Source organism: Vulpes vulpes, chromosome 2 (assembly GCF_048418805.1).
Source record: "Vulpes vulpes isolate BD-2025 chromosome 2, VulVul3, whole genome shotgun sequence".
Taxonomy (NCBI): Eukaryota; Metazoa; Chordata; class Mammalia; order Carnivora; family Canidae; genus Vulpes; species Vulpes vulpes.
Window position 1 is genome coordinate 139,159,190 of NC_132781.1, and position 25,671 is coordinate 139,184,860.

General features: G+C 42.0%; 1 protein-coding gene across 3 annotated transcripts in view; it reads right to left on the minus strand.

The window, feature by feature from the left end:
• NUP93 (nucleoporin 93) overlaps positions 1 to 25,671 on the minus strand; it is a 109,798-nt gene that overhangs the window by 9,103 nt on the left and 75,024 nt on the right. For all 3 annotated transcript variants that reach the window (XM_026011784.2, XM_026011785.2, XM_026011786.2), the window contains 11 exons: positions 24,772 to 24,900; positions 13,391 to 13,465; positions 11,294 to 11,383; positions 9,586 to 9,725; positions 5,385 to 5,517; positions 3,969 to 4,126; positions 2,632 to 2,797; positions 2,277 to 2,370; positions 1,173 to 1,364; positions 436 to 562; positions 249 to 321 (listed from right to left, as the gene is read on the minus strand). In XM_026011784.2, coding sequence (XP_025867569.2) covers positions 249 to 321; positions 436 to 562; positions 1,173 to 1,364; positions 2,277 to 2,370; positions 2,632 to 2,797; positions 3,969 to 4,126; positions 5,385 to 5,517; positions 9,586 to 9,725; positions 11,294 to 11,383; positions 13,391 to 13,465; positions 24,772 to 24,900 — 1,377 coding nt within the window. The remainder of the gene's footprint in view (positions 1 to 248; positions 322 to 435; positions 563 to 1,172; positions 1,365 to 2,276; positions 2,371 to 2,631; positions 2,798 to 3,968; positions 4,127 to 5,384; positions 5,518 to 9,585; positions 9,726 to 11,293; positions 11,384 to 13,390; positions 13,466 to 24,771; positions 24,901 to 25,671) is intronic.

Sequence of the window (25,671 nt, forward strand, 5' to 3'; positions counted from 1 at the left end):
TACACAAGCCACAATTCTCTGGAGATGAAGGAGGGCAAGAAAGTAGGGGAGGCAGGAGGAATTTTACATAAACCAGGAAAGCAGTAAGACTGACACAGTATTTTCAGGATCAGAAGCCAAGAAACCAGAGAACTGAAACCTCCCTGGGCTATATCCACCACAGCCATGTTGGAGTGACCAGAAATATCATGTTAGCATGGATATGTGCACTGCAAATCATGGGTGGGAAAGAAGAGGGACTGACATACCTCTCGACTTTCTATCACGAGCTCACTCACACAGCGCAAAAACATGTTTTCTCCTTGACTATCTTTCTCATCCCTGGAAGGGGACAAAAAGCAACACGGTTTCTGGCATGGGCTTGAGGTCTCTAATAGTCCTCAGGATGGCAGAAATCAAAACCAGCTTAAGAAAACGGTCAAAAGTGAGTTTTACCTGAGGAAGTAAAAATACTGGAGCGCCTCCCTTGGGTCTGTAGACTCAAACTTCCGGGTGTAGAGCATGAGGAGCCGCACAAAGTTCAGCCGCCGTACGCAGGGAGGGTCACCAGGCTCATGGCTGACTGCACCATGGGGGACAGGAGTGGTCACAACCACACTGCCCCTCTGACCCAGGAAACCAGGAACTATGGGAGCTGAATCCAAAGACCCAGCAGTATCTACTCCTGCAGCCTGGCCAACTTTGCCAATGTCAGCTTCACTACCCTATCCTCAATTTCTTTCCAAGTAGAGTGGAGGAAACAGCATTTTGCAGTAAATTACTAGGATGCTGGTCTCTGAATGAAAAGATGAAGACAACTGACAATTATGGCATGTGCTCTGGGGCAATTCTGCTGCATTGCTAAGGAAACTGCAGGCATTCATTCGCATTTATCTCCTGCTCCTCTTCTGACTCTCCCACCCCAGGTGGGCATGTGCAGAAGGTGGCTGCTGGGGTTTCCAGTGAGGACCCTAATAGGAACATGACTCATGACTCTAGAGACTGCATCTTCTGCTCCACTCTCCAGGCAGTCTGACTGACGGGCCACAGGGCTGGTACTCTACACAGTGCTGTCTACAACGCTCTAAAACGATTCATACCACTTGTCAAAATCCCTGCCAGTGGTAGTTATGTGTCTGCTGCCGCCAGACGGGGAGTGTGTTATGGGGATGCCACTGCCGACAAATACTCACGGAGCTGAGCACTCTGTCCCGAGGATTTTAAAAGCAGCTTCAGCTCAAAGAGCACCAGTGCCACATGGACAGCGTGGCAGCGCAGCCGCTCCATGCGGAAGAGGAAAGCAATGGCAGCCTCGAACTGTGCCGTCAGGAAGAGGACTTGGAAGTACAGGAAGGGCTGCTGGTTCACTGTGAAGTGAGACTCACCTGGGGAACAGGAGACACAGCCGACCATTAGCAGCCGCCCTGACCCCAGGCAGAAGCCCCTGCTGGTGGGACGACACGGTGGGCTGCCATGAGAAGTATGACCTGGCTCTACCACCTCTTCCAGGCCCCATGACACAACTGGCAAGGAGAGTTGTGCTGCTTGCACAAGGTGGGAGAGAAATGGAGTTCAAGACCTTAAAATGATATACTAAAAAGGCTGTTTTCCTTTGCCCTGATAAGAGTTACTCAACAAGGAGAGTAACAAAGATTTCAAAGAAGCTTCAGTTCACTCAGATTCATAGGTGTGTGAATTCCACAAATGCTGACTACTTGGTATCTTTTCTTCCCAGAATTCTTCAAGAGGGAGGAGGGGGGATCCCTGGGTGGCGCAGCAGTTTGGCGCCTGCCTTTGGCCCAGGGCGCGATCCTGGAGACCCGGGATCGAATCCCACGTCGGGCTCCTGGTGCATGGGGCCTGCTTCTCCCTCTGCCTGTGTCTCTGCCTCTCTCTCTCTCTCTCTGTGTGACTATCATAAAAAAAAAAAAAAAAAAAGAGGGAGGAGGGGAAGCTTTTTCCCCCTCATCTGTGCTCAGATACAGTATCTTACAATATCCACAAGGAAGTAATACCCAAGTCCTCTCAATGTCTCTCCCTGAGCAGTTCAATGCTACCAGAGCAGTTCAAAGAACTAGGGAAAAGAGCTTACTGGATAGTACAGTGTATTAGTTACATACATTGCTGAAGCTCACATGGCCTCTACTTGAATTTAAAATCACTGTTTCATTGTGTTGTGTTTTGAAGATCCAGAGTTCAGTGATGAACTCTGTGATGAAGGAATTTCCCAGAGGAAAGCTAAGCTGTGACCTTAGGTGGACAAGACAGAGAGGGTGGTTCTGTTCAGGATATCTTACCATAGTCTTCCAACAACTGTTTCTGGAACTGTGAAAGAGTGAGTCTGTCTTGTGGGGAGCTGGTGCCATCATCATCGAAACACACTTGGTTCAACTAAACCCCCAAGAGAAACACAAGCATTGGTACAAATGACTTCCTGAGCCAGGCATGCAGAGCTGTGGCTGCTGGAGGCTGTGCTAATGGCTGTGGTGACTGGTGAGGAATTACATAACAAACAATGGGGTCAGGAGACAGGAAATCTACTAGCCCTAGCACCCTGCTGGCATTGCACATTAAGCAGGTGCGATCTGTGTGCAGGGCACAAGCAGAGGGAGGGGGCTAATGCTCTGCTCGGGCAAGGGAAGCAGTGCCTGCCTTCAGCCACAGGTAGTCCTCGGTTTTGTCAGCCACTTCACTCTGGTTGTCAGTGATGTCACATCTGCCAATGATACAGTACACGGCCCGCTTGTAGGGGTCTGTATTGTTCCTGAGGGCCCTGCGGTAATGCAGTCGGAGCTTGTTTTCTGTGGCTGGGGACAACCTAAAGACACAAGGGAACAGAAAGATCCACACATATACTAAAGACCCTCAAGGGTACTGGAAAGAACCCCAGGTCCCAACCATGTAACACAGTTATGAGGGCTTCCTTCACAGACACTGTCTGCAAGCATACTGCTCCCCTGGGTACAACCACTTTACTGCAGCTACCAGCACCTGCATCTCTCTGTCTGCTGGTTTCCTCCAGTCGAGGCCTTCAGGGGTAGATCAGAAATGCTGGAGAATTAATAATACTCCACCCCACTCCCTACAGCCCTCAAGCAGTGATAGACAAGAGTGAGTCCTTCCTTCAACTGTTTCAGCCTCTTGTACATGGAAGATCACCTCCCAAATAAACTACCTGCAGTCATATCCTTGCTTCAGGGTATCCTTCTAGGGGAAGGGAACCCTAAGCCATTAACCTTACTCTAAACTCTCTAATACAAGCAAGACAGGAGCTTATGGTTTAAGACAATCTCTGGACATGGCATTATTCACACTGCCTTAAAAAAACTGCCTTGAAAAGTATTCCTAGTACTCCATAAGAGAAAATGGAGTGAGCACCATTTTTTCTTTCAAATACATGTACATATATTTACAGTGAGTTTGAGTGAATACGAACTTAAGTCTAATTACATTAACAAAATCCAGAGGAAAATGAATCCTTAGCATTTCCTTAATGGAACAGAACTAAAAACAAACAAAACCAAAAAAATTCCTCACTTAGTTTCAATGATTACATTTCAAAATTATTTACTTCTCATTTGAGCTACAAAGTGTGTGACAACATATTTTCATATTGGGCCAACTGGAAAAACACCAAATGTTAAATGAAGTGGAATTCAACAGTTTCATTTCATAAAGTATCCTTGATATGCCTGGGATTTACAGAATAAGTCAAATCATGCTCCTAGCCACAGTCCCTCCCACTGGAACAGAAAAATCCCCAAATACAAACACATGTAAGCCTAGATATCAGTGTCAGAGTGGGGCTCTTTTTATGCTCTCAACTACTATTCTAAAGACAGCTCTACTCGCTTTGTAAACTTCATTTTTTTTTTCCCCAAGCAGGAACTTATTTTGAGCCATGCACAGGTTAAAAGGGCAATGCCAGTGGGGGCCGCCCTGCTGATTCCATGTGGCTTCTTCTGGATGCACCATCTCATTCACCATACCTTCTGTCCTTGCTGTTCATGTACTCCTGGAACCAGGTTTTAAACTCTCCCAGCTGGTGCTGGGCTCGGTTAACCACCTGTGAAGCAGCAAACAGGTCCCCACAGCGCATGCAGTAATAAATTAATGCCCACACAGGATGGCCTTCCACCTCTCCATCCTAGAAGAGGAAAGATGCTCAAATAAACAGGCAAACAAAGCTAAGTGGTGGATTTCTGATGCACTCACCTCTCCTCACATTAAGTCCCTTCAGCTTTACAACAACCCTGTTATATGGGGACCATTAACAGCCTCCTCTTCCCTGTTTTACAAACAAGGAAACTGAGGCACAGGGATGGTAAGTAACTTGTCCAGGTAAGCAGGTAAATGTAGTATGGCTGTAGAGCTTTTCCTTGGGAGCACTACATGCCCCATGTGACTGACAGCCAACCTGTGGGTTCACCATAGAATCCCAGTAGCCAGTAACTGGGTTTCATGTTCTGTGACAATTCACAGACAAACATTCTTATAACCCCTGCGAAGCCAGGGCTAAAGATGTTTACTGAGCAGTAACAGATCATTATTGTACATGGAGCTAGATACCAGTGAGATGAGAAGGTGGCCCTATTCCTACTCTTCCTATACTAGAGTTTATCTATCCTCAAACTGGTATTGTCATCATCTGCACAGCAGCCTGTGATTACTTTTCTCTCTGCTTCTCCCCAGCTCCTCCAGAGAGGTGGCCCTGAGACTTCCTTGCATGGTCCCTCAACCCTTCCCCCCACAAGACCCTTTCTAAAACCAGATCTCATTGTATCACTTCTCCATTTAAACACCTTTGAGCTCTTTACATCCAGAATGCTCAGGCTGGTACTTCAGGCCTTCACCTGCTGGCCTCGTGTTTGCCAAGCCCTACTACACACCTGATCTGCTAGATCTTTCCTGCCTCCAAGCATGTATTCATGCTGTTCCCTCTACCTGAAATACCCTTTTCTAAGACCTTTGGCAGGTGAGCTCCTATTCTTTGAGTGCAGCGTGAACCTCACCTCCTTTGCACACGGTATAAAAAAGTGTAAGATAATTCACACTGGACTATGAGCTAAAAACAGTCACATTCTGAGAACTATAACTCCAATCTTCCAGATGTTACAGCCAACAATCTCTCAAGAGTCATCCCCAATTCTGCCTGTCACATCCACATCAAAATCATCAAGAACCCAATGACATCCTCCCCCGGACCTTCCCCGACTCTGAGCTGAGCAGCAACCACCAGCTCAATACTAGCCCTTTGAGGTCCCCCAGTCTCTCCCCTAGCCCCACACTCTGATCTCTTTTCCATATAGCAGTTTGCAGACATTCCCTCATTTTAACTGCAAATGCCTATCTGAGAGAGACTGCTGCAGGCGTGTAACTCATCACACAGAGAAAGATGCCAGTACCTGAAGCCCAGGCAAGGGAGCTGGAAGTTTGATGTTCAAGAAACTTCGAACCAACTGGTAAGTCCCAGGCACCCCACCTAGCTGGGCCTGATGCAAGTTTCCAAAGACAGTCACAAGGGTGTAATTCTTGTAACTGGAAAAATTGAAAAGGAAAAAAAAAAGGTTGAAAACACATACACATATCTATATCCACATCCATATCATTAGACTGTGAACTCCATAGGGCAGAGCCTAGACTTCCAACTTCACATGGAAGAGGAAACTGTGCATGCTTAGTCAAACAAACTACATCATTTATTCAGTGGGGAGCACACCATTATAAAGATTTCTCATTGCTATGGATACACAAAAGAATCCCTAGAGGGACATAATTGTGGACTTCCACTGTATTAAGGCCTATTGTGCAGACTGCTTCAGCTCACAGCTGAGTGCTTTGGTGGATTCTTTTTAAACTTTTTATTTTGAAAAATTTCAGACCTACAGAAAATTAAAACAGCCCACTGAATGGTCTTATACCCTTTACCTAGGTTCATCAGTTATGAACATTTGTGTACATGTTTTTTCTCTAAGTAGATATGTACACACACACACATATACATCCACTTTTTTTCTGAACCATTTGAAATCCACAAAACAGAAAACAAAAAAACACAACCAAAAACATCCTTCTGCAAAAATACAGAAATACTTCATCTATCTATAAAGACTGCACTATGCATGTCCAAAGAACTAGGACATTTTCCTATCCAACCTCAACACCATTATGATACCAAGAAACTTAACATTAATATATTGTTATTATCTAAAATATAACCCACGTTCCAATTTTCCAATGTCCTTTATAGCTTGTGTGTCTGCCTTCACTTTCAGGATCCAAGCAAGGAAATAAATGCATGGCACTTAGCTATCATGCCACTTTTAGTCCCTTTAATCCAGAGTAACTCTACCACCATTTTTCACAACACTGACCTTTTAGAAAGAATCCAGGCTAGCTGTCTAATAGCATGTCCCACAAGCTGGACAGTTTCCTCATGATCTGATTTATGTTCAACTTTTTTGCCAAGTATCCCGCACAGCTGATGCTGGTACTACCCATGGAGCCCCACCACAAGGCAGGTAATATTTGGATGATCACCTTGTTAAAAGTGTCATTCACCAGATTTCACTACTGTAAAAGTACTTTTCCCTTTGAAACTGGTAAGTACCCTGTGGGCTAATACTTGGAAGTCATGTGGATATCCTGTTCACTATTAATCTTCTCAATTTGTTTCCACTGGTGTCCTTGCTGAACCAATTATCAAAACTGATGGCTGCCAATGATTTTCTATCATTCCCTCTTCACTTATTTGCTAGTATGCTTCTTAAAACTCTGCAAAAATCCTTAAAATCTGTAGTGGTTTTAAAGTATTTCCATAGTAAGATGAAATGGTTCTAGTTAAAGATATCCAAATATGGGATTAATATAATAACTTTCTAAATATGTTTCTTATCCAAAGCAAAACAGGATGACTCAAAAAAGTCAGGTGCCCCATATGCACAAAGATAGTCAACACCAGATTAAATAAAATAACAGAATGAGAGAGTGTGTGAGAGAGAGAGAAACATCTAAAAGTCAATTACAAAAAAATAGACTCAATGGAATGTTACATAAATTATACTGACAAAGAATTTAAAAAGCAAACTACAAAAACCACATACTGTATACATTTGGATCATAACTGTAAAAAACAAAAAAAATATTCATATATCAAAAACAGGGGAAAAGGAAATTGAAAAGGTACAGGAGCCTCTGGATGTGGTACAGGAGACCTCTTCCCTTTTTGTCAGGTCTTTTGGCATTTCCCCACATTTCTATAATGAGCATGTAGTATTTTTGTAGTGAAAAATAAACAAAATTCAATTAACAAGTATAGTAAGTCCCCCATCAGTGAGAGTATTTAAAAGCAGAGGTTGGAAAAGAGATTAGAGAACTGAGTCCCATAGCAGCCAGAACAAACATGCCCACTACAGTCTCTTTCGGCTTGAATTAAGACAACTCGTGTGCTCAGGCCTAAACTGAAGCAGCTGGAATCCCTTCAGGACTTAAAAAATATGTATCCTGTTTTGAATCTGAAATGTAGCAGGGAACACATCAACCAACCCTGTATTTTCAGCCTTATATGCAAAAATCATTTACGTCTCTGTTTACTATGTTGTCTATGGATCTGCATCGGCAAAAATACTTTAAGAGTGAGTACAATTGGGGTGCTGGGTGGCTCAGTCAGTTAAGCATCTGACTCTTGGTTTTGGCTCAGGTCATGATCTCAGGGTTGTGGGATCAAGCTCTGCATCAGGCTCTACACTCTGCACTGAGTGTGAAGCCTGCTTGGGACTCTCTCTCCTTCTCCCTCTGATCCCACTCCCCCCACCCACAATCTCTTCTTAAAAAAAAAAAAAAAAGAAAAGAAAAGAAAAAGTGAGTATAATTATCCTGAAATAATCCCTTCATCAAAAGATGACAATTCTTAAAAAGCATGCCATCAGGGAGTGACACCACTAGAATGAAAGGACAATAAAGTTACAATAAATATGGACAGGAAACTCCCAAGTAGCTCTAAGTGCTGCCAAAGGAATTAAGGGGGAAAAAATTTTTTTAAGACAAATAAATAAATAAAATAAGTGAAATGAAAATAATAATAAAAGACATGGAATGGCTTACCAGATATAAAACTAAGGAATGCTTAGTACCACTGGTGAAGTCAAGCACCAATGTTAAAGAGTAGGTTTACTAAAGAAAAAAGTCATGAGCAGTCATACCTAAAGGTTTTTATATATTGTAAAAAAAATTTTGACTCTTTTGCTGCATGTAGCAATACTACAATATACGTTAGGATCTTTATGGCTGCAGATCAATATACCCAAAACTTACATTACAAAAATTTAGCAAAAGCCTAATAAAATACGTTATGAGGGATCCCTGGGTGGCGCAGCGGTTTGTTGCCTGCCTTTGGCCCGGGGCGCGATCCTGGAGGCCCGGGATCGAATCCCACATCGGGCTCCCTGCATGAAGCCTGCTTCTCCCTCTGCCTGTGTCTCTGCCTCTCTGTCTCTCTCTGTGTGACTATCATGAATAAATAAATAAAATCTTTAAAAAAAAAAAAAAACGTTATGAACTTTTTTGTGCCTATGCAAAAAAAGAATAAAGACAAAAAAAAAATTGGAGTTCTAGATTTTTCTTAACCAGGGAATGTAGGCTAGTGAGCTTATGTCTGATGGTGTTCATCTCATGTATAATGATTGTGTAATTATTACAGTATTCAGTATAAAAGTACCTATTCTCTGAGGTACAGAGTCTAAATTACCTCAGTTAATTCACAAGGAAATCTTATGGCTTTCTAACACAGTATTATTTTGTTGATAAAGGGCAACCACACTACATGGGCACTAGCAGCCACATGGGCTCATTGGAAAGAGGTGTAATTGAACAAGTGTATTCAACTCTGCTTTCTCTTTTCCACCTAGCAGACGGGAGCCCAGCACCCTGCCTCTGAAATAAAGAGAGTCTGTTGCACATTTGGGACAACTCCTGCTGGCAAATTCAGAGCTGGAAGGAATGTCTGCAGGGAGGAATGAATGGCACAGGTCCTACCAACGAAGGGGACAATAGTTAGGACACAAGGGCCCAACAACAACCCCCTCAGTGACTGAACTCCAGTTAGGGAGGAGGTGGCAAAGCCTCCCAGCACCAACTACAGGCATTAGCAGCTGGGAAGGATCCAGACACATAGGGATTAATGGAATAGAGCCAGAAGGAAAATAAAGGCTCAAGGACTCTTCCTAAGGCTTGAAAATGGTAATATTGCCAGATGTAAAGATTAAAATGCTGAAAGAAGACAAAGCCTAAGGACTCATGGCTAAACCTCACTAGGAAACAGGTCGTGACCTAAGGCAATGGCCTAATAATCATGATGTCTCCATACTAAGGGACAGAGAGAGGAGAAAGAGAAAATAAAAAGTCTAACAATGCTCCCACTTGCCATGATTTTTTATTGTTGCAGAAACAGTCCTAGTAAAGAAGTGTTTCTGAAAACAGGAGGGGATCTCTCAAGCCTTACTCAACCCTGTACTATGGAGCACTTAGACATAAGACTACTGAACACTTGAGAAACAGCTGACTTCCAGGGATTCTGAAGCCAGCCCCACTGTGCCAGGGCTGCCTTACCTCTGCTCGAGGTATGCCAAGGCCTGCCTGACAAACTCCATGCGCACTTCCACGCTGCTGCGGCTCTTCAGGGCATCAGTCGCTGGTACCAACAACACATCTGTCATTTGTTTTACCATGGTCCACATGTCAGAGATGTTCTGCACATAAATGAGACTGTGCGTGACAATGCTGCAGGGCTAGAGAAATGGTCTGGCTCTTCGTGGCTCTGATCTCAAAGGCAGAGAAGGTAAGGTAGAGGAAGAAGTTTAATGTCTTCTGTCTAAGGCCTTCAGGCTTAAGCTCAGTACAGAAGATGCACCTCTGCCCTGCCAGTTGCTGATGAGCACCCTCCTGCCCCAAGCTGGTTTTCAGATCAATTACCATTCCAGGTCTGACATAACCACCCACATAATTAAGACCACAGAATAGTAAAAGAAACACTGAATCTCAGTGGGCTATCCCTTATGAGAGAGTGAATACATTTATAATTGTCCAAAGCTCTAGGAGTTTAAACTCAAGTAGCTGCATTTCAGTCCTTACAAGGTCATGTGCGTTTCTTAAGGCTTAAAATAAAGAGTTTAACCTAAATAATAAAGGTTTTGTCCTCCCAAAGATTCTCCAAGGGCCACTGCTCTTACCCCATTTTGTGAGTGTCGCAACCTCCCATTTTCCTTCCCACTCATTCCCTTTAAAAGACGCCTCCATGACAGCCTCCCAGGAAAAGAACAGGCATTCTCTCCTTCGTGTTACCACCACACAGATGGGACTCCCTCTCCCCAGAATCCTTCTAGCTGTAAATCTCCCCTTAAAAATGGATCCCCTGAACACTTTGCAATATTCTAAAGTTAAGAATCCTTGGGAGATAGCACTGATTGGAGAAAAGCAGGTTTACTTTTTTCAAAGGAAGAGAGAAAATCCTGTTCTCACTGTCTCCCCCAGAAATTAAAACTGTAGAAAATCCCCAAATGTGACTCTTTCTAAGTGGTGAGATGGTAGGTGGATTCTTAACTTTCTTCTTTGGATTCATTTGCATTGCCTTATATTTCACTATTAAAAAAAAAAGCTGGATGCAACTTTAAGGACTAAAATCATCATCATCACCATCTGTATATGAGTATTTGCTTCCATTTGCTTCCATCCTGCTCTGTTTTTCCCATTCCTCCTGGTCATTTACCAATCCATGCATCCACTTTCTTTCCCCTAGGGGGAGAAAACTTGCCATGGGTAAGAACTGAGGAAGGAATTAAGAAATAAAAATGAGGAGTCACAGAGGAAGGGGACCAGCAGCATACAAAGAATGCTTCTAAAGATCACACCTGAGTCAAGTTCAAGGGGCTCCCTGATGTGAAAACATCACCTTTATAATTCAGCTTTTGTAAAAGAGTCCGTTAGTCTATCTAAGGAGGAAAACTGGTGAGGGAAGGGTTGAGGCCTGACAGGACTTCAAAGCAATACAGCTCAAGGAGACCTCCTGTGACCATTAATTGATCCTGGCTGGGCCTTCTGAAGATGCATTAAAAATACATGTATGTGGCATCACCATAAAAACAAACAAACAAACAAACAAACAAAAAAACACCTCAAAGTTATTTAAAATAAAACTCTGAAGGACAGTAACATTTTATTCCACAGGGCAGGGTGTCTCTTGAGCACATTTCTGCCCAGTCAGCAAGCTGCTAATCTCATCTGATGGCACATTTCTCCTTGGGTTAGCTCCGAGCACTACCTTATCATCCAGCTCCGCAACCGAAGCACAGAGTTCCACGAGGTTAGGCTGCAGGTGCCCATTTACAATCTTCTCATTATAGATATATATCTGAAAAGAAAAGCAAAATAAGTGGCACAATTTTTTTCTCCTCTTCTCTTTAAAACCTCTTGAGAATGTTCTGAAGCCAGCTTCTTCTGCTCAATGGTCAGCAGCAGCTTCAGCCAACCTTTCCTTCTTCAGTGTGGCTGAGCCATCCATCCTGCCTAGAGGGCAAAGCTTCTGGCCAGCTTCCCAGATGTGCCTTTGAAATTTGGGTGGCAGTATCAATACACCAAAGATAACTGCTGCCCCATCTTCCTAACAGCTGAAGAACAGAAAGAGAGTGGTCCTGGTAGAGGAGGGCCACAGGCATTTCTGCACCTCTCTGCCCAGCATACCCTCCGTCCCAGCAAGCAAGGACCAAAGGGAAAGATGGGACAATGGGAAGATTTCCACTGCTGCTTCCTAAGAACCAGAGGCAGAATCTGGTAATCCTCCTGGCAAAAGGGCTGAATGGCCCTCAGCCACAGCTGGTGAACTGAGTAAGGAGTGTCAGGCTGCAGCCCTCCACATGGGTTAGAAGAGCCATTGCTGCATTGTCTGGAGTATCCACTTCTCCAGGAAAGAATCCCTGCTCCTTAGGAAAATTTTAAGGAAAGGGAACTATGTGATGTTTTAAGTTATGGAAAAATCACTTATTACTTTGATTTTTATTTTAAAATAGCTAAAGTAAATGATTTATTTAAAATAGCTAAAGTAATGGTAAGTTTTGTCTTACCAAAACACTGAACAAGGTAGTAAGGTTAGACAAATTTGGACCCTGCTAAACCTTACTTCCCTCTGCTTTATATATCTATCACATAGCCTCCAGGGACATTACAAAGATGAAATAAAATGGTCTTTAAACTACAAGCTGGTGTTTATTCACTAATGTGCATTTCTTATGGGCCTTCCCTTTGCAAAGTATTTTACTTTGTTCAACACAGGACATAAAGATTCTCTCTCCACTGCAGGGGACAGCCCTGTAAACAGATATATGACATAGTATCCGAATCTAGAAACTAAATTAGTTTCATGGAGTCTTAATTTCACAGATACAGAAGAGACAGTTTCTTTATTCACAAGCTTGTCATTGCATTAGGCCTGAACTCTGATGGTGGCTGCGGCAATGGGAGGAGTCAGCCACATAACGAAGGTGAAATGTAAAGGATGGAGATGTAATGGGGAGAGAGAAATCTAAAACTTGGAGAAGAAAATAAATGAAGGCCACTAGTCAAACACAAGGGAGTTGAAAGGAGACTTAAAAAAAAAAAAAGGCATTTAGAAAATTTTTCTCAACAAGGGGTACAAGAGGGACAGAAGCCCACAACCCTCAATTCTAGAAACAAGACTTTTCCCTTCTTGATATTATTTTGTGTGGAAAAGCAGCAAATTATAATAAAACACACAAGCAGCCAGAACTGTTTTATTCCAAAAGTCAATTCCATGTTTGTATTGTCCCCTCAGGGCAGTTTCAGTCCAACAGCCCCTGTGCTCACCACAGAGTATCTCAATTCATCTCCATGCTACTGCATACCCATGATATATAACCAGAACCACAACCCCCAAAATATCATTAGCTTCTCCAGGACAGTATCTGAGAGTGGTTAAGTACATTATGCTTACCAAGGCAGAAAAACATTTAGAAAATTTCTATCAACAACAAGAGGTGAAAAAAGATTTCCGATAACACCAACAGCCTACCAAGTAATTCAGTTAATAGAGAACTCCATTTGCTAAGCAGTGCAATTACTCGAGGCTTTACTGTACACGGGCTACTGCCAAATGGAAAATGAAATGTCTTGGTCAGTGTAAAGGGGAGATTTCCATTTCCCTAAGTCAAATATGAGTCATTCTATTACCCAATTTGATGGAATTCTCCAGTGACCTACGTGGTAAAATATTAACCAGTCCTCTCAATGAAAATCCAGCTTGTTTTCAGGGTCTGACTTTCACATGAAGTCTTGGTTCTCTTTTACTCCCCAGGGCACTCACATAGATTTTCCTGGGTTCAATCCTCTCTGAGAGCATGCTCACCTGCCGGGCGTAGGCCATCTCAATGCTATCCAGTGAACTTCGACCTGGGAGTCCCACATCACTGATATAACTTGGCTGTAGGTAAACAAACATGTAGAATTATGATTAAGAACAGCATTTAGTCATGTAAAGAAAAAAAAAATCTACAAACATATACTTGTCTTTTAAAAAGCTATGAGAAGTTGCTTTCTTACTAAGATTTTCTCAAAACGATGAATTTAGGGGTTTCATTAGAACAAAACTCTCTTCTCATGAATACACAAGAATGGAGCAGGCATGAGATCCAACTCAAAAATAATGGGAGGCTAGACAGGCTATAAGGATATCTCAATGACTGTTCCTAGAAATGCACATCTTTCCAATATTCGGATCAATCTCAAGCCCCATCTCCACCCCATTCTCTCCCTCCGTATCTTCACACCAGTAAAGCTGTTAGTTATGGGCTTCCTGTTTCCATCAGTCATATCAGAGAGCTGAGGGATCGGAGCGTAAAGGGTTACAATTCAAACATTTCCAATGCAAAGCCCACACTAAGAGAACAGCTGCAGATTAACTTTCTCTATCTGAAGATATAAAGCTTGTCTAAGTTGGGCAACCACTGATTCATTGAGCAAACGTATGCTAAGTGCCTGCTACATGCATAGCTGTGTGCAGGTGTATCCCCACAGGGCTGACAACAGGGCAGTCCATAAATCCTGTCTCCAAAGAGTTTACCATCTATGGGGAGAGTGCAACACAAACATATGAAAAAGTTTATTAGACTTTTTTTAAAGAAAGACTAAAGTTAATCTTTAGTTAAGCTTCATTCCCTACTATAAACAAATATGGGTCAAGATTAGGTATGTCTTATTAGGTGTAGTCTTAAGTTTGTACTACGTAAGTTAATACTGTACTAAAGGAAATTCTTTAAGTTTCTGCATTGAAAAAAATGCAATGTTGTATTCTCTAAAACAAACAAAAAGGAGTTTAAAGCAGGCAGGTTTTCTGGTAAACCAACAGAAGACAGAAGCAAAACTTCCTGGCACCACCAAAGCTGGCAAAAGGAATATTTGTGTGCACAAGCCCTGAGAGTAGGTAGACAGGAGTGGGGCAGGAGGCAGAAAGGTGAGATGAAGTCCTCAAGTTCTAAAAAATGAATGCTGAGCTGTCAGGACACCTGGGTTCCAGAAGGGCCACTCCACTCCCTGGCTTTGGGATCTAGGGCAGGGCACATTCTCTTAGAGCCTCAGGTTCCCATCAGTTGAATGAAGGTGTTCTAGACAACCTCAGAAGGTCCTCCTCAGCTCTTATTTTTGAAATCACTGCTCTTAAAAGCTTTAAACAGTTTACTGAGCTTGACAGATGTTGCTAGCTGGCTAACCAATGACCATTTCAAATCGCTACTTCTTACCTCCAATCCCTGCCACCTTTCAGTTCAACATATGGAGTTAAAGATACCTAATGGTGTGTTGATAAATGCTTAACAACGGGCTTGCGGAAGGGACCTGATGTGTAGCGTTTGCTGGTTTCTGTGATGTAAAGACTCCCACCATGGCAGATTTCAAACTATCCCAAGGAGAATGAGCTAGACTGCAACCTTTCTGAAAATTTAACAATAGGCCTTTATGAGCTGACCTCTTCGTGATACTGAATATACCCTTCCACAGCTTCCAATGCAGGTGGGAGTGGTGGTAAACTCTGGTTCTAGCCTATGAGATGAAGTACAAGTCTGGAGTACATTTTGGGGACAGCTTCTGCCCTTCCTATAAAGAGAAAATGAAGAGCCTGGCACAGCCTTTCAATCCCCTTCGACTCCCCCCAATATAAACAGGATGCAAAGAGCTACAGCAGCCATCCTGTGAGCCTGAAGCAGGTGATGCACTAAGGATGGTAGTGTACCAGGACAGAGAGACACTGGGTCACTGATGGCACCGCAGAATCACTGAATGAAGGCCCACACTCTCCACACTCACAGACTTCTTGTTAGGTGAGAAAAATGTATCCTTACTCAAGCCGCTAAAACTGGTATTCTGTTACTAGCAGCTGAAAATATTCCTATCTAAAATACCGATTAGCGAAAACCATCAGTTTATAATAACAGCTATACTTATTGAGCACTACTATATGCCAAGCACTGTTTTAATTCTTACAACCCTATAAGATAATGTACTTTGACTCTCAATTTTATAAATGAAAACACCAGAGCACACAAGAGAACAGCTTGCCCAAGGTCACTCCAATAGGAGGCAGTGGGGCTATGCTTTAAGTGCACAGTCTGGCTCCACAATGTCTGTCCGGGAGCCCAGGGCAACCTTCCAGAGACAGCCAGCCATCAAAGAACAAGACAGTAGGGGTTAGAAATCCTGGCTCCACTACTCACTAGCCATGTGATCTTGACTGCATATAGTGCTTCTTGCGAGCCTCGGTTTCTTTAGCTGTAAAACGAGTGGTAATGGTATCCACCCCGGGTCTATGATCACTATTAAGGAAGGAGCAAAACAGCACCTACATCACAGCATTGTTGTGAGAAATAAGTAGACAGAACTCAGCACAGGGGCCAATAGTTGGCCAAAAAACACTAGCTATTAACACTATGTAAACAAAAAATAAACCACCATAATTAACAGAGGAATAAACCCTATTACTGAATGACAATGGATGGATACAGACACTACAGAAACATAACCTAAAATATTTTAATTTGTGCTGGCTAGAACCTCTCATCTCATTTTTCTACAACAAACACAGAACTCCCCAGTAGCTCATTCTCTCCTTCTGGACTAATTCTGAGTGTTCCCAGTAACAGAGTTCTATTAGACAGCCAGCACCCTTCTGGAACAGAACTAACCATATGAAAGTTGATGATCCAAAAGTCTTTTTAAAAAAATAGAGCACTAAATCTACTTAACTCCAGTAGCCTACCTAAGGGGAATGAGTAAATGAGTAAGAGGGTACAAAGGGGAACATAACACTAAAAACATGTCCGCAAGGACACAGTTGTTTCAGCTACATATACGTAAACAGGCTTGAGAAACATTTTCCAGTACTAAAACCTAATTTTTAAAATAATCCATTTAAAAAGTAGTTGGTTTTCAGTCTCCAAATTTCCATTTAAATTAATTTTGCCTAATGTTGTTTTCAAAGTTACCTTTCCTTCATTTGCCCTTGGCCAAGTCTCCATCACACCACACATAAAGTCAATTATCCCAGCAAAAGGATGTGTACATGCACATTCCTGAGGAGAGGAGCCAGTAAACATTCACTAGAATTTCAAACCCGGGGGCTGCCTGAGGGTTGGGAAAGCAGCTGCCAATATGTTGTGTGGGAGCAACATTCCAGATCCCTTGGACATTTGGGTCTCTCTATACTGGGACCTGATGGCACAACTGGAATGACAGGGGCAGGGAATCAGAGACCAAAAAGGCAGGGAAGATGGGAGGGTAGGGCCAGAGAGGGCAGCAAGGGGCTCACCCGAAGTCTGGAGACATGGTAAGTGAAGAAACAGCAGCCTCTGGGAGCACAGATATGAGAAGAGTCTTCTCAGAGTAGACAGTATTTCCAAAACAGTAAGAAAGCATTCCAGACCAGGTATGAGGTGATGGAGGGTGGCAGCAGAGAATCACAAGCTTTGTTAAACAACTACTTTTATACAAAGAATATCCAGATATAAATAAAACTCTTCTCCCAAGGAAGACACATTCTGGTTAGGAAGAAAAGAATGTAACTAGCATTCTTAGCAAAATAAGTATGGAGTAAAAAATATATATACATTTTAGAAAGAAGAGTTTTAAATTTCCAAGTATAATATTTGGTTTATAGTATATAAGCGAAATAGAACCAAAGTCCAACTGGGGACCAGAATATCCAGGTTCTTTTTTTTTTTTTTTTTTTTAAGATTTTATTTATTTATTCATGAGAGACAGAGAGAGAGGCAGAGACACAGGCAGAGGGAGAAGAAGGCTCCTCACAGGGAGCCCGATGTGGGCCTCGATCTCGCAACCCCAGGATCATGCCCTGAACCAAAGACAGTGCTCAGTCGCTGAGCCACCCATCCCAAGACCCAGGTTCTAAATGCAACCCAAATGTGTAACCTTCAGTAATGACATCTAACTTCTCTGGAGCCTCATTCTTCATAGACATATTGGCAGTGGGAAGGAATTCTTGGGCCATTTAGACAATGAAACCTATAGAGCCACTGAAAAATGGCTGATACCTACACATACTAACCTACAGAAGGCTACAAAATAAGTTTAAAAAAATCAAAACATAATGCTAAGTTGTAGAATCTAATATATAAAATGGCATCACTTATGGAATAAATTGGTAGTGATCAGATGAACTTCTATATAGAAAAGAGCACATGAATACGGACAGGGAACTGGCAGGCCAGCATGTGTGCCACTGTCAGAGGTTATGTTTGGGTGGGAGGAGAAGAGAGGCAAAATTTTAGAAAGTCCATCTACGTACCCCTACTATCAAATACTGTGCAAGAAGGTACTCATGTATAATACATCATGACATAAAAATGAAGAGTCTGTTTGGGTTTTTTAAACTTCTTTTTGAAAGAAGAGCAGAGTACTTTCTATACTTGAAATCCTACTCACATTCCAATATGCGAAACAAATCTCACTCCAGGAAATGACCAGGGAGCCATAAAGTACAGTATGGAATCATCTAGTTGAGTTTTCCAGTTCAAACTCTGTTGGTCTCTATTTGACTATAATCCACTGAATCTAAAACATCACATATTATAAGACATTTATTTAGGTACCACCAGGAAAGGAAAAATTCTGTCAACTAAATTATGACACTAAATTTAAGACATACTCTGATTTCAGAAATGTTAAATGTAGAAAAGTTTTGTGACAGGGAATTGATGAAATTTGGTCTTAAGTCAATTATCAAAATAAATTATATTCGACACTCACTGTTCATGTATCAGAGGTGAAATGATACCTTCACTACATGTAATTAAGCTCAACTTAGCTTCTCAATGGAGTCTGTTGCTTGCTAGGCTCCATCATTCGCCAGAGGATGCATTAAAGAACCATCTTCTGGGGTGCCTGGGTGGCTCAGTCAGTTAAGCATCTGATTCTTAGTTTTGGTCAGGTCATGATCTCCCAGATAGAGCTCCCAACTCAGCAAGGAGTCTGCCTCCCCTCCTTTGCACCCCCCGGCTCACGTGCACACGTGCTTTCTAATAAATAAATCTTTGGGGGAAAAAAAACCTATCTATTAACTATATCTAATACCAACCCAGGCACTAGACTGGACTAAAGTTAGATAAAAATGGACTTTTCAATACTGTTTTAAAAGTTGGCTAAAAAATATCAGGGATTTCCAAGACTCCTCAAACCCCATGTGCTTTCATAAGAGCAGTGCACACTGGGGGTGTTTGTTCTTCCTCCCACTAACCACATGCAAGGATGGCACAGAGGTTCCAGAAGTCTCTTTTTTGCTTCAAAGCACATGGTTTTTATTCAGACCACAGCTTGAAAAGTTATTAACAATCTTTCAATCCCTCTCTTCCTTTAAAAATTATACCTTTCTTCAATCATATCCTAAGGAAAGCAATTTTCCAAATTGAATTTGTGCTATGGAAACATCATTTCCCTCATTAAAACTTGCGGGAAACGGTTATCACCAATGTGTCATTGCTCTTCTGTTATCATAAGGCTTAGAGGTAAAAGGTTTCAGGAATCCACCATATCTTAGTTCACTTTTGCTTTTAAAAAAAGGTCCCAAGGAGGCACCCGGGTGGTACGGTTGGTTAAGTGTCTGACTCTTGATTTCAGCTCAGTTCATAATCTCAGGGTTGTGAGATCAAGCCCTACAACAGGCCCCACTCTCAGCATGGAGTCTGCTTAAGATTCTCCCTCCCTCTCTGCCCCTTCTCCCACGTTCTTAATCTCTCTAAAATAAATAAACCTTAAAAAAAAAAAAAGTCTCCAGTGTCTCTTTATATTAAATTATCCAATGTAAACATTTTCCTTCAAATGTATGTAAGGTCAGTTCAAAATGATCAAAAGCCTCCTTCCTAATGACTCCGGATGCCAACAACCTTATTCCGGACCATAAAGTGCCCAGAAAAGAATGGTGTAGATGGCAAGTCATACTTCTTTAATTATTTTTTTCTACCTATACACAAAGATTTCTTTCATTCCTAGAGATACTTTCTTTATAAACAAAGGGAAATCCCTAAAAGGGGTCTCCTAAGGGACATATCAATCCTGACGTGATTATAAAATTTGATGTGCTTACCACATACTAATACCCACCAAATACACCCACCATAAACACTGCTAGAACGTGCTGTGTATACATTCTTTGCTGTCACTGGCAAAGCACTTCATGTGTTCCACATTCCTTAGGACGCTTCTTCCAGAGAGGCCACTTATAAAAAAGACACCCAGGCCCGGAATTCCAAAGCCTACTATCTCTGGCCTTCAAGCTATGTGGTTTCCTATAAATAGGGTAGAGGAAAAGCCTGCCCAAGTGGAGATAACATTACCTTTCCATTATTTTGAAGAACATTATAAGGAAAAAGCCCGTAGAAATGGTTAAAATTTAAAAAGGTGAAAAATACCAGGTGTGGCAAGGATATGGAACAAATGGAATTCTCACATACTAGTAGGTGGTGGGAGGGTACATGGATACAACCATTCTGGAAAATCGTTTGGCAGTATCCACCAACAATGAACACATGCATATCCTCTGACCCAGCAATTCCCCCCTTAGCTGTACCCAACAGAGATGAAAACATATGTTCACCATAAGACACGTACAAGAATCTTCACAATAGTACTATTTATTAAAGCAAAGAACTGGAAACTATCCAAATGTCATCAGACCAAGAATGAATAAGCATATTGTAGTTATACTGTTCACCCATGAGAATGAATGGCCACAAACGATATACAAATTGTTCAGCAAAAGAAGCCAGAAACAAGAGTACATACTGTATGACTTTATTTACATAAAGTTCAAAAAGAGCCAAAATTAATCTATGATGTTAGAAGTTAGGACCATGGTTCCCTTGGCGGTGGTGGTAGCTAGTGGTGAGAGGTGGAAGGGAACATAAGGAGGATTGTTGGGGTGCTGGTAATAATCTGTCTTTAACTCAGTGCGTTCCATTTGTGATAATTCACTGAGCTGCATACTTATAATGTATGCACTTTTCTGTACTTATGTTCTACTTCAGGAAAAAAGTTCAAAACAATAGCAACAAACTGACAAGGTTCCAGAAAATGGCGATTCCCTAGGTAACCTGAAAAGAGAACAATCTGCATCCCTTGCCAGTTTTAATAGCAAAGCTATCCATTCTGCTAGGTATCACAATAGAGAATAGCAAAAGTATCAATAACTCTCTTCCAAGGGGACTTGAGGTCAAGAAAGAAAAGTCTACTAAATAGACTAATCTATTTTTAAGAGAAGAGCAATCAAAAAAGAACATCTCATTAGCAGCTTATAATTACTTCCAAATCCCAATACAGACCACAACCTATTAACACCATTTCAAAAAATGAAGCTTATAAAACCATGAGCTGTTCTACTTATCTGTCCAAACTCACAGGAAGTTAAGAAACATTGGGCTGGCCAAGGGTTTTATACATTAGTTCTTTCCCAAAGATCTGATCTTAGTCTTTGAAGTCTCTGAGTTTAAGAAATGTGCCACAGGGTCCTTAACAAGTAATTTCCTGAGACAAATGTCTTTAGCATTTGTTTGGGGCTAATTTAATAGAAAAAAAACTGGTTTTTAAATCAGGAGCAGGCACCTGGGTGGCTCACTGGTTGAGCATCTGCCTTTGGCTCAGGTCGTGATCCCAGGGTCCTGGGACTGAGTCCCACATTGGGGTCCCTGAAGGGAACCTGCTTCTCCCTCTACCTATGTCTCTGCCTCTCTCTGTCTCTCATGAATAAATAAATAAAACCTTTTCAAAAAAATTGATAAATAAATCAGGAGCAGATGTGTGGATACAGGATTATGAAGTTACCCTGTAGGAATGACACTGCCAAGCTATCCACCTTTGACCCACACTTCAACAGAATGATGGTATAGAAGTCAACAGTCCGGGCAGCCTGGGTGGTTCAGTGGTTTAGCGCCTGCCTTCAGCCCAGGGCCTGATCCTGAAGACCCCAGATCGAGTCCTATGTCGGGCTCCCTGCATGGAGCCTGCTTCTCCCTCTGCCTGTGTCTCTGCCTCTCTCTCTCTCCTCTCTCTCTCTTTCTGTTTCTCATGAATAAATAAATAAATAAAATATTAAAAAAAAAAAAAAAGAAGAAGAAGAAGTCAACAGTCCTGGGTCTCACCAGTGTATTATATGTTTCTCTAGGTCTCAGTTGTCCTAGCTGTAGTGAGAAAAGAATGCTAGCTAGCCATGAAACAAATTCCAGAAAAAAGACTTACCAGGAAGTGTTGGTAGTATTACTTGAAATGTCTTACACCATAATTTTTATAACACTGTAATTTTTAATCCACTCTCTAAATCATCTGAAATGATTTTTTAAATAACAATAGTAAAGGATGGCCATTATGGGTCAGTTGCTTACATGATCACTAATCTTCCCTATAAAAGATACCATTTCACCAGTAAAGATACTGATAGTCTGCAGGGTTAAGTCATAACCTGCATAAAGTCTAACTTTGCTTAGTCTACCTCTGCTTAAAGTATAACATAACTAGTCAGTGATGAAACCAGGATTTGACCTCCAGATCTCTTCACTCCCTAAACCAGAGTGGTAACTGTGTGACAAGTCACAGCTCCCCATGTCATAAAAGCAGACATGAATGATCAAGCAAGATGCTTTTTCCTGCCAATCATACCAAGATGCAGCCTCAAAGTCCCTCTCAGAAAGATTTCTAGCATACATGAAGTGGAAAAAGCAAGATACAGAACAGAGCATTTAGAAAGCTAACTTTTGTATAAGAAGGAGCGAGAGAGGTAAGAATGCACAATGTCATTAATATACCTGTGTTGATATAAGGAACACTGGAAATAAACACAAGAAACTAATAATAATGATTACATCGGGGGGGCGGGGGGGGCAAAGCAAGGAGGGAATGAGCTTTTGGAGACAGGGTACTTTAATTCTTGAATCATATAAATAAATACACTGCCTCTTTAAAAATCAGATTTTAGGGACACCTGGCTGGCTCAGCAGTTGAGTGTCTGCCTTCGGCTCAGGACATGATCCTGGAGTTCTGGGATCGAGTCCCACATCGGGCTCCCCCCGCAGGGAGCCTGCTTCTCCCTCTGCCTATGTTTCTGCCTCTCTCTGTGTCTCTCATGAATAAATAAATAAAATCTTTAAAAAAAAAAATCAGATTTTAAAGAGAAGAAAACCCTCAACTTAGCACTACCACCAATCAATAAACACTGGCAATTAAAACAAACCCTATTAACATACCCACTCTAAAAATCACAATTTCACCATATCTCTACTACTTCAGCTAGCACAAAGTTAGCCAGAGGCCAAAGATTTGATCAGCGAATATTTCTGGAGCATCTACCATGTTCCAGGTACTCATCTAGGTATTGGAGGTATAAGTAGAATCAAGACATAGAGCAGTCCTTATCTTCAAGGAGCTTACCTTCTACCATCAGAAACAGGCACTAAGCAGTGTAAAGACATAAAATATACACAATGGTGTGTGGAAGAAAATGCTGAAAAGAAAAATACAGCAAGAAAGGGGGATACAGAAGTGTTGAATGGGGAGAGGCTGTGTTAGAGTGCAGGTGTCAAGACCTCAGAAGGCCTCATTGAGATGGCACTGAGTAAATACTTAAAGAAGTGAGGGAGAGGGCCACACAGCTATTTGGGTAAAGAATATTCTTGGCAGAATGCAAGAGGAAGCACAGAAGACCTGAGGCAGGAGCAAGCCTGCAGGCTTTGTTCAAGAAAGAGGAGCTTGCATGGCTGGAGCAGAAAGAACAGTGGGAAGAGTAGTAGGAGATAAGTTTGGAGAGGTAGCAACACCAGGTCAGGTGGGGACAGAGAGGTTATGGTAAAGACTTTAGCTTTCAGTCCAGGCAGGGTAGGTGTCACTGGAGGATCCTAAGCAGAGGAGTGACATGATTTAACCCATGTTTTAACGGGGTTATTCTAGCTGCTATGTTGAGAAGAGATTGTACAGGGCAAAAGCAGGGAGACTAGCGTGGTTGACCACCTCTCAAATGGTCTCCCCCAGATCCCCACCTCCTAGGATTCAAGCTCTTATATAATCTTTTCTCCACGAGTATAGGCTGGATTTTATTACTTACTTTGAACAAACAGGGGTAAGATAACTACTTCCATGATGAAGTCATAGAAAGATTGGTTTCTGTGTAGGGAACACTTTAGCTCTCCTTCAGATTCCCCACTCTTGTTCCAGGGGAAGCAAGTTTTATGCTGTGAGCAGCACAACAGAGAGACCCACATGACAAGAAACTGATATCCTGGCCAAAGGCCCGGAAAAATCTGAGGCTTGCTGAGAGCCACACTGAGGGAGCTTAGGGGTGGATCCTCCCTGAGTTGAGCCCTGAAATGAGTATACCTTCAGCTAATACTCTTCAAGAAACCCTGAGCCAAAAATACCCAGCTAAGCTAAACACTTGTTTTCAGCCACTATGGTTTGGAGTAATTTGTTAGACAGCAATAGATAAGTAAAACCAGCAGTTAAGAGGCTAGTTCAATAATATGAATGAGAGGTGATGGTAGTCTGGACCAGAGTGCTAACACTGGAGTAATAAGAAGTGGTTGGAATTTGGGTATATTTTGAGAGTAAGGTTAATTGGACTTGTGAACATGTGAGAAAGACTAGGTGGGAGAAGGAGAGGACAAAAATGAATCTGAAGTTTTTGATCTGAATAAGTGAAACACTGGAACTGCCGTTTAAAAAGATGATAAATTCTGTGAAAAGAGAGGGCTGGAAGGCTGGCATGGAAGGGGGATGGCCGGCAGTTGCTATCATGACACAATTATAGACATGTAGAATTTGAGATGACTATTAAAGACATCCAAGTAGAGCCAAGAAGACCACTAGAAAAATGAGTCTAGGATTTAGGGCTGCAAGGTATGTCTGCCTCTTCAGCATAGAAATGGTATGTAAAGCTATAAGCCCAGATGAAATCAAAATGGCAATGATTGAGGGAGAAAGAACAGATCAAGGATTGATCCCTGGAACACTCAAATATCTAGGGGTCAAGGAGTTTGAGGAAGACTCAGCATAGGAAGCTGAGCAGAAATAACCGACAGGCTAGAGGAAATCCCAGCAAATGTGGGCATTCTGGAGGCCAGGGAAAGCTAAGTGTCTCCAGGGGGAGGCAGTGATCATCTGCACCAAGACTGCCAGTAGTCGAGTAGATAAGTATTCCCTGACCTCACATTTTTATTAGTGGCTTATCTTCTGGATTCAACCTACCTCACTTTCTTGAGTAAAGTCCAGGGCATCTTCTCCTGATGCCAGCAGTGTATGGAGAATTCGCTGTTTCACTTGCTCCCACTCAACCAGCATGGACTCTCGATGGTACTCCTCAGCCATGCCAAAGGTCTGTCAGAAAGGAACAGAAGGAGATGACCCAAATGGGAAAACAACAGTTTCCTTAAAAGTTCAACAGAAAATGAAAGCCCCTCAAGAGCAAAAGTTACTTACTTTAAAAATTATCCTTAGTCTAACCCGTTTTAAAAAAAAAAAGTTTTAATACTGGTAAAATACACATAAAATTTACTTAACCATTTTTGACTGTACAGTTCAGTGATATTAGTACATTCAGACTGTCATGTGGCTGCCACCACCATACAACTCCACAATTCTTTTCATCTTGCAAAACTGAAATTCTATTCCGTTAAACACTGACTCCCCACTCTCCTTCCCCCAGCCCCTGGGAATCACCACTCTATTCTCTGTTTTCAACTACTTCTAGGTACCTCACATAAGTGCAATCATACAGCATTTGTCTTTTTTTGTGATTGGTTTATTCCATTTAATAGAACATCCTCAAGGTTCATCTGTTTTGTAGCATATGCAGAATTTCTTTTTTTTCTCCTAAGATTTTATTTATTTATTCATAAGAGACACAGAGAGAGAGAGGCAGAGACATAGGTAGAGGGAGAAGCAGGCTCCACACAGGGAGCCCAATGTGGGACTCGATCCTGGGTCTCCAGGATCACGCCCTGGGCTGAAGGCAGGTGCCAAACCGCTGAGCCACCCAGGGATCCCCGAATTTCCTTCCTTTTTAAGGCTGAATAATATTCCATTGTTGTGTATTCCACATTTTGCCATCCATCCATGGACACTTGAGTTGCTTCCACCTTTGATTAT